Source organism: Salmo salar, chromosome 10 (genome assembly GCF_965601325.2).
Source record: "Salmo salar chromosome 10, fSalSal1, whole genome shotgun sequence".
NCBI lineage: Eukaryota > Metazoa > Chordata > Actinopteri > Salmoniformes > Salmonidae > Salmo > Salmo salar.
Window position 1 is genome coordinate 114,835,660 of NC_138300.1, and position 15,914 is coordinate 114,851,573.

At 44.0% G+C, this 15,914-nt stretch overlaps 1 protein-coding gene across 1 annotated transcript; it reads left to right on the forward strand.

Moving 5' to 3' along the window:
- The first annotated feature begins 307 nt into the window (after positions 1 to 307).
- LOC106561604 (aurora kinase B) lies at positions 308 to 6,805 on the forward strand. Its single transcript, XM_014125721.3, has 9 exons — positions 308 to 446; positions 685 to 723; positions 3,624 to 3,708; positions 3,847 to 3,895; positions 4,055 to 4,243; positions 4,512 to 4,650; positions 4,880 to 5,028; positions 5,338 to 5,512; positions 5,707 to 6,805. The coding sequence occupies exons 1-9, from the start codon at positions 441 to 443 to the stop codon at positions 5,878 to 5,880; spliced, it is 1,005 nt and encodes a 334-aa protein (XP_013981196.1). The 5' UTR covers positions 308 to 440; the 3' UTR covers positions 5,881 to 6,805.
- Positions 6,806 to 15,914: the final 9,109 nt, after the last annotated feature.

The window sequence follows — 15,914 nt, forward strand, 5'->3', positions numbered from 1 at the left end:
ATCACTGAGCTCTTCAGTAAGGCCATTGTTTGTCTATGGAGATTACATGGCTGTGTGCTCGATCCCTCACGTCATTGTTATCTAAATATTGTGTAAATAAATATATTTGCCAGTGTAAAAACAATATTTAGATAACAATGACGCGAGGGATCCTCTGATTATGGTCATCATATTCGCCTTTTTTGTGTGGAACTCACCACAACTAGCTCGCTACCTCGACACCACAAACATCAACAACAGAAAAAACACACGCGAATAGGAAGTAAAACGGAAGCGCGTCACTGCTGGGCTGACTAATCGACGAGGAGTTGTACATTTGATCTAGCCAATCACACACAACGACAGTGGATTTGAAAGATTGGCGGTCGAAGCCCAAAGGATAGGGTGCCGTTTGGTTTTAAAGTTATTGTACTTAACATATAGCTAAATGCGTCAGTGTGATGCAGGTAAGAGTTTAATTAAATTACTAAAGTTTCTTCCTACATTACTGTTGTCTCTAACTAACTAACACTGTAGCTAATAGCTTGCGTTAGCTTTGTTTGAAAAATGGCTTTGGCTAGCTAACATTAGCCAGGGTAATAGCTAGTTAGCTAAAACTTTATCTATGGCTAACGTCAACTTCTAGGCAGTGCCAATGATGACGTTAGCCAATTTAGCTTGTTAAACTATTCAATATCTTTGCAGAATAAGGAGAATTGTGACCCTAAAGGCCTACAAAGACCGGTAAGTTTCGCCACACTGGTCCTGTTTACCTTTATGATTCCCTTCTTTCCTAGCCGAGTTTTCGCAACTCCACGATGTAGCTACATCAATGGAATTAGTGTCACTAGTTACCACAATCAGTCAAAATGGCTATATCGTGTGAACTAACTTTTTGGTCTTAATTTAAGGTTAGGCTGCCCCAGTATCTGTGCGTTAGATATGATGGGTATTACGGTTCTCCTAACTAACGCCCTGGGAGCAACAAACCAAACTCCCATTAGACAGCTCTGCAATCGTTATGTCAAAATACGTAAGTTACTCAGCAAATATGGAGTTTCGCTGAGCAACTATTTTCATTTACTCGCGTTATGACCGGTATGTATACTGAACAAAAATATAAATGCAACAATTTCAAATATTTTACCGAGTTACTGTTCATATTCAAATAAATTCATTAGGCCTAGTCTATGGATTTCACATGACTGTGAATACAGATATACCTCTGTTGGTAACAGATAAAAAATGTTTTTAAAAAATGATGTAAGTAGGGGCATAGTTAAGAAATCCAGTCAGTATCTGGTGTGATGATCATTTGCCTCGTGCAGCATAACAGTTGATCACACTGATTGTGGCCAGTAGAATGTTATCCCACCATGTTGTACATGTCGATCCAGAGCATCCCAAACATGCTCAGTGGGTGACATATCTGAGTATGCAGGCCATGGAAGAACTGGGACATTTTCAGCTTCCAGGAATTGTGTACAGATCCTTACGACATGGCTGTGTATTATCATGCTGAAACATGAGATGATGGTGACGGATGACTAAACGCAGAAAAGGTCTGAGGTTAACACGGGCTTAAGAGATATTATATGTTTTGTTCTGAGATATCAGTCAGTTAACCACTGAATTTTAAAGCATTCATGTGCTTGTTTAAAAAAAAATAATAATAATAATTTTATATAAATGCTTCTGATAAAGATTTTCATAGAACAAAACGTATAAGATCTCCTAAGCCTGTACTTACCACAGACTTTTGTTATTTTGTGAGTAACAAATGTATTTTGGCATTAATACGCTTGCAGAGCTGTATGTTGGAATTGGAGCATCCTTGGAGTTAGATCTCTAACCCACAAGCTAGGGCAGGGTTAGGCATAAGGTTAGCAGTTCAAATTTTTGCTAGAGCTGCCCTGGTCAACTGTAAGTGCTGTTATTGTGAAGTGGAAACGTCTAGGAGCAACAACGGCTCTGCAGTGAAGTGGTAGGCCACACGGAACAGGACCGCCGAGTACTGAAGCATGTAAAAATCAACGGTCCTTGGTTGCAACACTCAATATAGAGTTCCAAGTTGCCTCCGGAAACAATGTCAGCACAATAACTGTTCGTCGGGAAATGGGTTTCCATGGCCGAGATACATCACAGACACCTAGGATCAGCATGCGCACTGCCAAGCATCGCCTGGAGTGGTGTAAAGCCTGGACTCTGGAGGAGTGGAAATGGGTTCTCTGGAGTGATGAATCAAGTTTCATCATCTGGCAGTCCAACAGACGAATCTGGGTTTGGCGGATGCCAGGAGAATGCTACTTGCCCCAATGCATAGAGCACACTGTAAAGTTTGGTGGAGGAGGAATAGTGGTCTGGGGCTGTTTTCATGGTTCGGACTAGGCCCTTTAGTTCTAGTGAAGGGAAATCTTAATGCTACAGAGCACAATGACATTCTAGACAATTCTGTGCTTCCAACTTCATGGCAACAGTTTGGGGAAGGCCCTTTCCTGTTTCAGCATGACAATGCCCTGTGCACAAAGCGAGGTCCATACAGAAATGGATTGTCGAGATCGGTGTGGAAGAACTTGACTGGCCTGCACAGAGCCCTGACCTCGACCCCATCTAACACCTTTGGCATGAATTGGAACACCGACTGTGAGCCAGGACCAATCGCCCAACCTCACTAATGCTCTTGTGGCTGAATGGGAGCAAGTCCCTGCAGAAATGTTCCAACATCTAGTGGTAAATCTTCCCAGAAGAGTAGAGGCTGTTAAAGCAGCAAAGGGGGGGGGGGTCCAACCCCAGATTACCCATGATTTTGTTCGCAGAGCAGGTGTCCACATGCTACATGACCAAAAGTATGTTGATGTTGGCGTGGTGTAGAGATTATGAATATCACACAAAAACATTTTGAATTTAAACCTAACCACTTGTTGGAAAGGTGGCATCCTATGACGGTGCCACGTTGAACGTCAGTGAGCTCTTCAGTACAGGCCCTTCTACTGCCAATGTTTGTCTATGGATATTGATATGGCGTGTGTTTGGTTTTTATACACCGGTCAGCCATGTGTGTGGCAGAAATAGCCGAATCCACTCATTTTGAAGCGGTGTCCACCTAGTTTGTGTGTTGGGGTGGTGCTGGAGATGATGAATATGGAGTTCAAACATTTACATTTCCCTTTAAGAAGAAACAGTGTAGAAGAAGGCGAGGTTTATCCATAATTATGACTTTGTGGTAACTAGTGACAACCCTGTAGCTCTGACTACATCGTGTCGCTGTTGGTCGATACTTCTAAAATGTAAATTCTGAAACCCTTACTGTGTACATAATGTTTGTCCTCTGTAGCTTTTTTTTTGTTTGTTGCTGAAATCCATCCTTCTTAATAAAACGTTAATCAAATACAACCACCAACTGTTTCCTCGTATTGACTGAGAGCGACTTGATCTAGTCGGAGGTACACTCTGCCCACAGTCGTCGCAACCCAACTCCACCGTGATGTACATCGTGGAGTTGGAACCTCATCTACTCCATTCCTGGCTAGCTAGTTGCCATAAAATGAAGTTGCCCATTTGGCTGGCTACCATTTTGAATTCTTAACTTTGAACCAGTGCTGGGGGCAATTAGGTTTAATCTAGGATGTTTTTCTACCTGATAGATGGCAACTTCAATGGTTTCTGTGGGTCCTCAGAGAGTTCAAATACCATCTGCCCCAGAGACTACAGACAAAAACGCAATTACAGGTACATTTCAATAGCTACCATTCTGCCTGATATGCCACCTAAAAGTGTATAGAAACACATCACACCACTTTTAATGGTGCTAACAATGTACCAAATATGTTTTTTGCTCAATTCTGAATCCCTATGATGTCACTACAGGTCCTGGGAGAGAACCTGTCACCTCTTCCTCCGGTGCCGCTCCGGCAAAGTAGGTCTTCTGCCCAGTAATATCGTCACCTCACCCTGATGTTGTGCATTTGGAATTTGTTTAAGAAAAAGGGTCAATTCGCCTTAGCATTTTTTGGTTTTATCAACTAGATGTGTCATGAAGGTGTGGTTTTACAACCTTGACGTCTCTCCTTATCAGGAAATTCACCATCCATGACTTTGACATCGGGCGGCCCCTGGGCAAGGGCAAGTTTGGGAACGTGTACGTTGCACGGGATAAGAAGCTGAATTTCATTGTGGCACTGAAAGTGCTCTTCAAGTCTCAGATGGAGAAGGAAGGCGTGGAGCACCAGCTCCGAAGAGAGATTGAGATTCAGTCCCATCTTAGGTCAGTAGTACCCTGATTTGGAATTTTTCTCAACTTTTTGAATCTAGCCTAGTGGGGGTATAGGTTGATGTTGCCTTAATATAATGATTTCTCTGTGGGAAATGTTTTGACATGCTAGTTAACACCAACATTATGAAATGTACGTTCAGTGAGCGGATTTAAGCTGGCGTTTTGAAACTGACCAGTATTCCCTCTATAATTCAGGGTGTATTATTTTCTCAGGCTGGAGAAGGTAGATTTAAATCATTCCTTCCTCCTGTTCCTTTAGACACCCCAATATCCTGCGCTTCTACAACTACTTCCATGACCGCTCAAGGGTCTTCCTGATCCTGGAGTACGCCCCACGGGGTGAGATGTACAAAGAGCTGCAGAAATGTGGTCGCTTCGATGACCAGCGCACTGCTACGGTAAGAGAAGTTGCCATTTTATTGTTGTATAGACAAGCTAATTAATCTATTCTGAATAATCAGTATCCTCCAATCATGGCATTTGGTTGTTAGATAGTATATTTGTAATATTTTGGTCTGATAATGGTAGCTACGTTTTGCCATTGATTTAAGTTGGCATTACTTTATTTGCATTTGAATTGCAATGTGGAAATGAGTCATGTCTTAATATCTGTATGTCCTTTGTTAGTACATGGAGGAGTTGGCTGATGCGCTGCTGTACTGCCATGAGAGGAAGGTGATACACCGGGACATCAAGCCTGAGAACCTGCTGCTGGGGCTCCGTGGGGAGCTGAAGATAGCAGACTTCGGCTGGTCTGTCCATGCCCCATCCTTAAGGTGAGAGAACCCTGAACTGAACCCTCTATAGCCTCATATGTTTGCTTCACAACTAAATACGGTCAATTTGTATGTTTGAGACTGTACAGAATCACTGATCTACAAATCACCTTGTTGCATCCCAAATAACTACTTGTTTATGTTAACAAGATTGGAGATTCTGCACCCTGTCTAGCTCAAACTGATCTCCTCAAATGCACTGCATGTCATGAATTCACTGGGTTTTTCTTCATCTTGACTGTCTATTTGTAGACATGTTGCCATTAGAAAACCTTGTCACTTATCTAGCTGCTGTCTTACCCCCTCTAGGCGCCGCACAATGTGTGGAACGCTGGACTACCTGCCCCCAGAGATGATTGAGGGGAAGATCCACGATGAGAAGGTGGACCTCTGGTCCATCGGGGTGCTCTGCTATGAGTGCCTTGTTGGAAACCCCCCGTTTGAAACTGCCAGCCACTCTGACACGTACAAGCGCATCACAAAGGTTTGCATTTTTTAAATCGTCAATTACTTGTATATCCAGTAGTAATATTATCCCTAATTCAGGTGTAATCGCTTGAGTAGTTCCATTGTGATTTCTGACTAATATCTGTTTTAAATAGAATAGGCATACATGTAGTAGTTAGATATTTACCCAAAGCACAGCTTTTAAACGGTGAATGACCTCCCATCTGTCAGGTTGACCTGCAGTTCCCCAAGGTGGTGTCTGATGGTGCTCGGGACCTGGTCTCTAAGCTGCTCCGCCACAGTCCCTCTATGCGGCTCCCCCTGCAGAGCGTCATCACCCACCCCTGGGTGAAAAGCAACTCCCGGCGGGTACTACCTGTCGTCTTTGCTCCCAAGAAACCCTAACTGTCCAATGTTCCAGCCTGTCTACACTAACAAGAAACCCCAAAACCACCATAGACCTACATATTCATATGTTTATAAATAATTGAATATTCATGTTTTATAAATAATTGAACATCACCCAGAACGTTCCAGCCTGCCTTCTACCTGGGTGGAGGACTGACTCTTACCCTGCTGATTGGGACTTTCCAACTTCCAGGGATTTCACTTTTTTTTTTTACTTCCCCGGACAATCTTCATCCACAAACTTTTAGTTTCACTCGCAGATATACATAGATAGATAGATCTGTTAAGCTGGGACAACCAAACGACTATAGATTACTCTCATTTTAATTTACATTCAGTCCCAGAACAATTCAAGGGTGCCCTCTACTGTGGAGATTTATTTCTTGCCTTTCTTAAATAGATTTTATAAATGTATTTACTTTGTCTTTGGTTTCCTTTTTTCTCTTTTCAACATACCTTTTTATACAGCCTGCATGAAACATCCTCTACCAAGCTTATTCTTTATATGTGTTCCTTTTTGCAACTGTTTTGAAATAAAAATGGCATTGGGTGCTTCACAGGATGATGCCAAATTGATTTATAGAAAAGAGTGGCAAGTATCAATTAAAGTTGTGAATGTAGTAGCGGGTGAAATTCCATGTCTTACCTCCCTTGTTCCAGCTGATGTCAGTGTTGTTCTGTGGTCCACTGGGAGTATCATTATCCTCAGTTCTGCAAATGATTCCTGTCATGGGGTGACAGTTTTTGTCTGGGGACTGAATAGGGTGTATCTGAGCTGGCCATAGCCCTGGTCAAAAGGAGTGCTGTCTATAGTGAATAGATTTGTTACACAGCCTGGGACACTGACAGAGGAAGATAAGGATAACTCTTAATACATTGTAAAGCATTGCTGTGACTGTAATAAATACACTGAGTAATTCTACTGTCTGGTAACACGGTCTGGCTGTCGTGATAACAGAATAATGCAGAGATTGAATATGGAGGCTATGAGGTGAATGTGATGCTCATTGAAAGAGCCTTTATTTTATTCAGACCCCGAGCCCAACCAAAGCGCGTGCACACACACTTCATCCCCCAGTCCGTACCCAGTGAGAGGTCATGTGTTTAGAAAGAAAAGGCCATTTGGGAGATTCAGTTAAAAGCAACCCCAGAGCGCCACTGGCAAGTTCTATACCGTGTGAATGGACCCATGTTTAAACCCTCTTTTAGCTTGACCTATAACCCCATTCTGTTATTGTATGTCTAGGAAATATATTCTCCATAAACCTGGTAATCTAATGGGTGTGCAAGTTATTTTTCTATAGCTGGAGGAAAGACTTCTGTTGTCTTTTCCCATCAATACTTCTGGTTTGGAGGACTCTCAGCTCTCTCTTAATACTTCTGGTTTGGAGGACTCTCGGCTCTCTCTTAATACTTCTGGTTTGGAGGACTCTCGGCTCTCTGATGAGGCTCTCTCTTAATACTTCTGGTTTGGAGGACTCTCGGCTCTCTGATGAGGCTCTCTCTCTAATACTTCTGGTTTGGAGGACTCTCAGCTCTCTAACGAGGCTCTCAATACTTCTGGTTTGGAGGACTCTCAGCTCTCTAATGAGGCTCTCTCTTAATACTTCTGGTTTGGAGGACTCTCAGCTCTCTAATGAGGCTCTCTCTTAATACTTCTGGTTTGGAGGACTCTCAGCTCTCTCTTAATACTTCTGGTTTGGAGGACTCTCAGCTCTCTCTTAATACTTCTGGTTTGGAGGACTCTCAGCTCCCTCTTAATACTTCTGGTTTGGAGGCCTCTCAGCTCTCTCTTAATACTTCTGGTTTGGAGGACTCTCAGCTCTCTAACGAGGCGCTTGACTTTAAATCCAAAGCTTTCATTAAACTTTATTACTTTACGTTTTCCATCTGAGGTACAGTATTTCTGCCCAAATTTCAATGAAATGAATAGTACCACATTGGTTGAATGACCACAGCCTCAGTCTTTGACTAGCTGAAAGTGTGGCAATGCATCATACAGGCATCTGTAAATGAGCCGTGATAGTGTGAAACCAAAAAAATGACAAATGGGCTACGCCTCGAAACCAGAATTTGATCTAGAGGAAATTACCGGTCTTATAAGCTCAATAGAAATGTATGCAGATATGTTTTTAAAAAAAAAAGTGTTATAAGAACTTGCATTTGTATTACATGCCTGAATATGCAGTTAGCATATACATTGACCATTTATTTATACCTTTTGCTTTAGGAGTACCCTAATGTATTTGCTCTCTTTTACTACAATGGGAGTGGCCCAAATTAGTACAAGTCAAATCTTCTACCTTTTATCCAATGATTACTGACCTCAATAAGTCTAGTCGTGTGTGTGTGTGTGTGTGTGTGTGTGTGTGTGTGTGTGTGTGTGTGTGTGTGTGTGTGTGTGTGTGTGTGTGTGTGTGTGTGTGTGTGTGTGTGTGTGTGTGTCCCAGTGTTCAGCAAGACCGTTTGCTCGGTTTGTGTGTGAGGAGAGGGGAAAATAGAAGATAAATGAAATCCCATTGCCTCCTGGGTCTCATTATCTCTGCTGGGAGCTTTAGAGATGCTGAGGACGTACACAGTAATCACTCATCCTGTCAGTGGGTCTGAAGCTCACAGTCACACACCATCACTATCACAGTCACACACAGCTACACTATCACAGTCACATACACTGTCACTATCACAGTCACTTATCACAGCCTCACAGCTGCACCTTCACAGTCCTTCAACCATCGAGTAAAAAGAACAGTAACAAAACAAGAGGAAATGGTCCTTGAGCTGAACTGTGGCTGCAGCATTGTAGCGAGGAGACTACATGGTGGGAGATGATGTCAGATATAATTCTCCCTACAGATGTCTCTGCTACAGCTGAACTGTGGCTGCAGCATTGTAGCGAGGAGACTACATGGTGGGAGATGATGTCAGATATAATTCTCCCTACAGATGTCTCTGCTACAGCTGAACTGTGGCTGCAGCATTGTAGCGAGGAGACTACATGGTGGGAGATGATGTCAGATATAATTCTCCCTACAGATGTCTCTGCTACAGCTGAACTGTGGCTGCAGCATTGTAGCGAGGAGACTACATGGTGGGAGATGATGTCAGATATAATTCTCCCTACAGATGTCTCTGCTACAGCTGAACTGTGGCTGCAGCATTGTAGCGAGGAGACTACATGGTGGGAGATGATGTCAGATATAATTCTCCCTACAGATGTCTCTGCTACAGCTGAACTGTGGCTGCAGCATTGTAGCGAGGAGACTACATGGTGGGAGATGATGTCAGATATAATTCTCCCTACAGATGTCTCTGCTACAGCTGAACTGTGGCTGCAGCATTGTAGCGAGGAGACTACATGGTGGGAGATGATGTCAGATATAATTCTCCCTACAGATGTCTCTGCTACAGCTGAACTGTGGCTGCAGCATTGTAGCGAGGAGACTACATGGTGGGAGATGATGTCAGATATAATTCTCCCTACAGATGTCTCTGCTACAGCTGAACTGTGGCTGCAGCATTGTAGCGAGGAGACTACATGGTGGGAGATGATGTCAGATATAATTCTCCCTACAGATGTCTCTGCTACAGCTGAACTGTGGCTGCAGCATTGTAGCGAGGAGACTACATGGTGGGAGATGATGTCAGATATAATTCTCCCTACAGATGTCTCTGCTACAGGTGAAGTGAGGCAGCAGCGGACTGTGAAATTACATTTTAAATTACAGATGAGGGCTGTACTCTGCTGGGCCGTGCAGTCAATGCACATAGGCCATATTGCTCTGATGGAGGTAATAAAGGAAACCATTGCCTGGCCCAAGGGCAGACAGACCTCCAGGGTGTATTCCAATGATGTATATAAACATGTATGTTTATGGGTGTATTCGCTGTGGCTGAGTGGATACAGGAGATTCCACAGTGGAGGTCAACCATTGGTGACAGGGGAAAGGAGAGATTTGGAGAAGATTGTGAGGTTGTTGGTAAACAAATAAGCAGCTAAATGTGTTTCTGACTGGGGGGGGGGGGGTTGGACCATAGAAATATAATCTTGTTCTGTGAATTGGACACCACAATCTGAGCTCTCAGTAATAAAGTGTGTTGTCTAGAGCTGGTCCTATAAGGTCGACAAAACCCTACATCTGCTACTGGCAGTGATGGAATGCTATCAGGATTAATATGGCGCCCACTGAAGCGGAACATGTGGTCACACAGGGGTCAATAGCATTCTGAGGAGAACTCCATGATGTTGTGGAGCTGCCCTGCTGAGTTATATAGACTGGAAACACCACACCAGCCACCTCCTGTCCATTACGAACATATTCCTGACTGCTGTGGAAATCATGACAATGTCCTCTCACATCATGAACCTCCCTTCAGTCTTAAATGTCTCTAGGTGTATGAGAGTTACTTGTTTCATCACCTCTACTGAATATTGGCCAGTAGGTGTTGATACCACACGTTAAAGCGAACTGACAGCCTGTAATATCCATTGGCTCTGTAGTTGGGTTCACTTCTTACAGATGACGGAATTGCTATGTGTTCTTTGTTGATACCACACATTAATAACTGACAATCCCCATAATATCCATTGGCCTGTCTGTATTTGTGTTCACTACTTCTTCTGGTTAGCATCTGCAGGGTTTGAGTGTGTGGCAGAATGCTTAGTAAAGGGCACTGATAGACAGTCAGCACCCAGTCCACAGACATTAAACAAGCTGGTTCACCTAATCAGGACTGTCAGGGGAGAAGATCCATTACAGGTGCCTAGACATAGAGAGACAGATGCATAGAAGACAGGCTGAGATGGGCCTTTTAGTCTGTTGATGAATGAGTGGAACTGATGGGGACTTGATGTCCTGCCTAATACAGCAACTGAGCCACATGGGGTGACAAACATTTGAAAATGGCTTAGAGAGATGAAGGGATTTGGAATATTCATGTTCCTATTAGTCAAATAATTTGTATTTAATTGCCTTGAAAAACATCAATGTTTATGAAAAACAAAGGGTGCGGACATTAGGGTTGAGGTGGAGTGTGGACATGAAGCTAGGGTTATGGTTAGCGTTATGGCTAGGGTTATGGACATAAAGCTAAGGTTATGGTTAGCGTTATGGCTAGGGTTATGGACATGAAGCTAGGGTTATGGTTAGCGTTATGGCTAGGGTTATGGACATAAAGCTAGGGTTATAGTTAGTGTTATGGCTAGGGTTATGGACATAAAGCTAGGGTTATGGTTAGCGTTATGGCTAGGGTTATGGACATAAAGCTAGGGTTATGGTTAGTGTTATGGCTAGGGTTATGGACATAAAGCTAGGGTTATGGTTAGCGTTATGGCTAGGGTTATGGACATAAAACTAGGCTTATGGTTAGTGTTATGGCTAGGGTTATGGACATAAAGCTAGGGTTATGGTTAGCGTTATGGCTAGGGTTATGGACATAAAACTAGGCTTATGGTTAGCGTTATGGCTAGGGTTATGGACATACAACTAGGCTTATGGTTAGCGTTATGGCTAGGGTTATGGACATGAAGCTAGGGTTATGGTTAGCGTTATGGCTAGGGTTATGGACATGAAGCTAGGGTTATGGTTAGCGTTATGGCTAGGGTTATGGACATAAAGCTAGGGTTATGGTTAGTGTTATGGCTAGGGTTATGGACATGAAGCTAGGGTTATGGTTAGCGTTATGGCTAGGGTTATGGACATAAAGCTAGGGTTATGGTTAGCGTTATGGCTAGGGTTATGGACATAAAGCTAGGGTTATAGTTAGTGTTATGCTAGGGTTATGGACATAAAGCTAGGGTTATAGTTAGTGTTATGCTAGGGTTATGGACATAAAGCTAGGGTTATAGTTAGTGTTATGCTAGGGTTATGGACATAAAGCTAGGGTTATAGTTAGTGTTATGCTAGGGTTATGGACATAAAGCTAGGGTTATGGTTAGTGTTATGGCTAGGGTTATGGTTGAGCCGGGGTGTGGACATGAAGCTAGGGTTATAGTTAGTGTTATGCTAGGGTTATGGACATAAAGCTAGGGTTATGGTTAGTGTTATGGCTAGGGTTATGGTTGAGCCGGGGTGTGGACATGAAGCTTGGGTTAGGGTTAATCTGCGTTGTGGACATGAAGCTAGGGTTAGGGTTCGGCCGGGTTGTGGACATGTAGCTAGGTTTAGGGTTGAGCCGGGTTGTAACTGAAGCTAGGGTTAGGGTTCGGCCGGGTTGTGGACATGTAGCTAGGGTTAGGGTTGAGCCGGGTTGTAACTGAAGCTGGGGTTAGGGTTAGGGTTGAGCCGGGTTATGATTGAAGCTATGATTTGGGGTTGAGCCGGGTTGTAACTGAAGATGGAGTTAGGGTTGAGCCGGGTTATGATTGAAGCTAGGGTTAGGGTTGAGCCGGGTTGTGAACATGAAGCTAGGTTTAGGGTTGAGCCGGGTTGTAACTGAAGCTAGGGTTAGGATTGAGCTGGGTTGTGATTGAAGCTAGGAGTAGGGTTGAGCTGGGTTGTAATTGAAGCTAGGTTTATGGTTGAGCCGGGTTGTGGACATGAAGCTAGGTTTATGGTTGAGCCGGTGCGTAACTGAAGCTATGGTTTGGGTTGAGCCGGGTTGTGATTGAAGCTAGGTTTTGGGTTGAGCCGGGTTGTAACTGAAGCTGGGTTTAGGGTTAGGGTTGAGCCTGGTTGTGATTCAGGGGCGGAAATCCCGGGGGGGACACGACCCCCCCATCCTGGGAAAAATATGATTTGTCCCCCCCAATATATCACTGAAACATAACTATGTAATTTAAATAATATTAATAACACGCAATGAAAGCAATTGTGATGATTATAGACACTTAATAGCGCGTTTTTAAGTTTCAAAAGATTGCGACCCCCCCGCCCTTTGCCTCACAATGGTTTGATCCACTGCCAGTTCCTTAGCTTGCTACGTAACTGCCGTGAGGTTCATCCAGTCAATCGCGCACACACACACTAGCTGAATATGCAGAGCTAGCGCGCAAATATTAACTATTAAGCTAGCTAGTACCTATTCCATTTATGTGGCGTCGTCAAAGATGGAATCAGCATGCAGATGATGTAAGTTAGTGCTTCAAAGTCCCTGTGATAAGGTTAGCGATAAACTGAAGTCCAAACTGAACAGAACTACACTCTCTTCTACCATTGTCTTAAATATATTTAATGGTCTCATTGCAAAAGCTAAATTGTCGCAAGGGAACTTTTATTTATTTATTTTATTTCACCTTTATTTAACCCGGGTAGCAAAGATTATAGCAAACACCTCTGAAACTGAATTGGTGCTCGCTAGCTTTGCAAATTCAGCTATTGTTGGAAGCCAGCCAATATGAAACAAACTATTAAAATTACAAAAGGTTGCAGCATATGTTGTGTAAATGGTGAACTCATACAGCTGTCAACTCTTGTCATTTTAATCCGTTTCACATTTGCTAGCTACCTTTTAGATCGAAGCCCATATAGAATGATTGAAGATGATAGAAGCCCATCTCCTACTGTAAATAACCTACACACTGTGTGTGTAGCCAGCCAGCCAGCCAGGTAGAAAAATGGCAGAAAAATAAAAGACGGACATCAGAGTATTTTTCAATACACCAAAACGCATAGTAAGAACCCTAGTAGCCTAATATCTCAAAGACTAGTTGATAAAATGTTCATAAGAAAGAAATGAAATTCTAATGGAAATGTTTCACAATGATGTCATTAGGCAGAGCAGGCAACAGATGGCACACAGACAGCAGAGTTGGGGACAGATATGCAGGGACAGACTGGCAGAGACAGGGAGTCTCAGGTAAGTTTGTTGAGTCTTTGTTTGGCAACATTATGAAAGGTTCTCAATTTTTTTTACTTGTAAAATAGGAACATAATTGGGAAATGCCATGGATACCCCCACTCTCAACTTAAACTGGTGACTGAACTAAGATTTGTTAAAGGCAATGGTATTGCTGTTGTGATTAGTTGTGTAGTTTTGGGTACCGGTAGTTAGGAGTACGGCAAACACCTTATTTCTTTGGTTCTTCAATATACATTTACCATATTACAATGTAGGCTATGTGTTACAGCACTACTTTTGGTGTCCCCCTCAGGAATTGCTCTTGAGAAAATGTCATGTAATTGTCCCCTCCAAAGTGGATATCAGATTTTCGCCCCTGTTGTGATTGAAGCTAGAGTTAGGGTTGTGGACATGAAGCTAGGGTTAGGATTGAGCCGGGTTGTATTTCAAGCTAGGGTTAGGATTGAGCCAGGTTGTATTTGAAGCTAGGGTTAGGGTTGAGCCGGGTTGTGAACATGAATCTAGGATTAGGGTTGACCCGGGTTGTGGACATGAAGCTAGGTTTAGGGTTGTGGACATGAAGCTAGGATTAGGGTTGACCCGGGTTGTGAACATGAAGCTAGGATTAGGGTTGTGGACATGAAGCTAGGGTTAGGGTTGACCCGGATTGTGAACATGAAGCTAGGGTTAGGGTTGTGGACATGAAGCTATGGTTAGGGTTGACCCGGGTTGTGGACATGAAGCTAGGGTTAGGGTTGTGGACATGAAGCTAGGGTTAGGGTTGTGTACATGAAGCAAGGGTTAGGGTTGACCCGGGTTGTGAACATGAAGCTAGCGTTAGGGTTGTGGACATGAAGCTAGGGTTAGGGTTGACCCGGGTTGTGGACATGAAGCTAGGGTTAGGGTTGACCCGGGTTGTGAACATGAAGCTAGGCTTAGGGTTGACCCGGGTTGTGAACATGAAGCTAGGGTTAGGGTTGCCCAGGGTTGTGGACATGAAGCTAGGGTTAGGGTTGTGGACATGAAGCTAGGATTAGGGTTGACCCAGGTTGTGAACATGAAGCTAGGGTTAGGGTTGACCCGGGTTGTGGACATGAAGCTAGGGTTAGGGTTGACCCGGGTTGTGAACATGAAGCTAGTTTTGGGTTGACCCGGGTTGTGGACATGAAGCTAGGATTAGGGTTGACCCGGGTTGTGAACATGAAGCTAGGGTTAGGGTTGTGGACATGAAGCTAGGGTTAGGGTTGACCCGGGTTGTGGACATGAAGCTAGGGTTAGGGTTGACCCGGGTTGTGAACATGAAGCTAGGGTTAGGGTTGACCCGGGTTGTGAACATGAAGCTAGGCTTAGGGTTGACCCGGGTTGTGAACATGAAGCTAGGGTTAGGGTTGCCCAGGGTTGTGGACATGAAGCTAGGGTTAGGGTTGTGGACATGAAGCTAGGATTAGGGTTGACCCAGGTTGTGAACATGAAGCTAGGGTTAGGGTTGACCCGGGTTGTGGACATGAAGCTAGGGTTAGGGTTGACCCGGGTTGTGAACATGAAGCTAGTTTTGGGTTGACCCGGGTTGTGGACATGAAGCTAGGATTAGGGTTGACCCGGGTTGTGAACATGAAGCTAGGGTTAGGGTTGACCCGGGTTGTGGACATGAAGCTAGGGTTAGGGTTGACCCGGGTTGTGGACATGAAGCTAGGGTTAGGGTTGACCCGGGTTGTGAACATGAAGCTAGGGTTAGGGTTGTGGACATGAAGCTAGGTTTAGGGTTGACCCGGGTTGTGGACATGAAGCTAGGGTTAGGGTTGACCCGGGTTGTGAACATGAAGCTAGGGTTAGGGTTGTGGACATGAAGCTAGGTTCAGGGTTGACCCGGGTTGTGGACATGAAGCTAGGATTATGGTTGTGGACATGAAGCTAGGGTTAGGGTTGACCCGGGTTGTGGGCATGAAGCTAGGGTTAGGGTTGACCCGGGTTGTGAACATGAAGCTAGGGTTAGGGTTAGGACCTTGTACATGTGCCGCCATTCTAGAGTAGTTTAGTAAGCCAACCATCCCTGTGCCTTATTCTGGTGAGTGTGAGGAGCTCACGCTTCACTAAACCCCATACAACCCCATTATCTGGCTGTTCCTAAGACATGCTACTGACGTGTATCAGACACACGCTGTTCCCACATGATACCAGTAAAGGAAAGCTGATTAATTACTCCCTGTACCTTTTGAGGTTGGTCCTGATAAGTATCTATTTCACCCTGCCTAGGG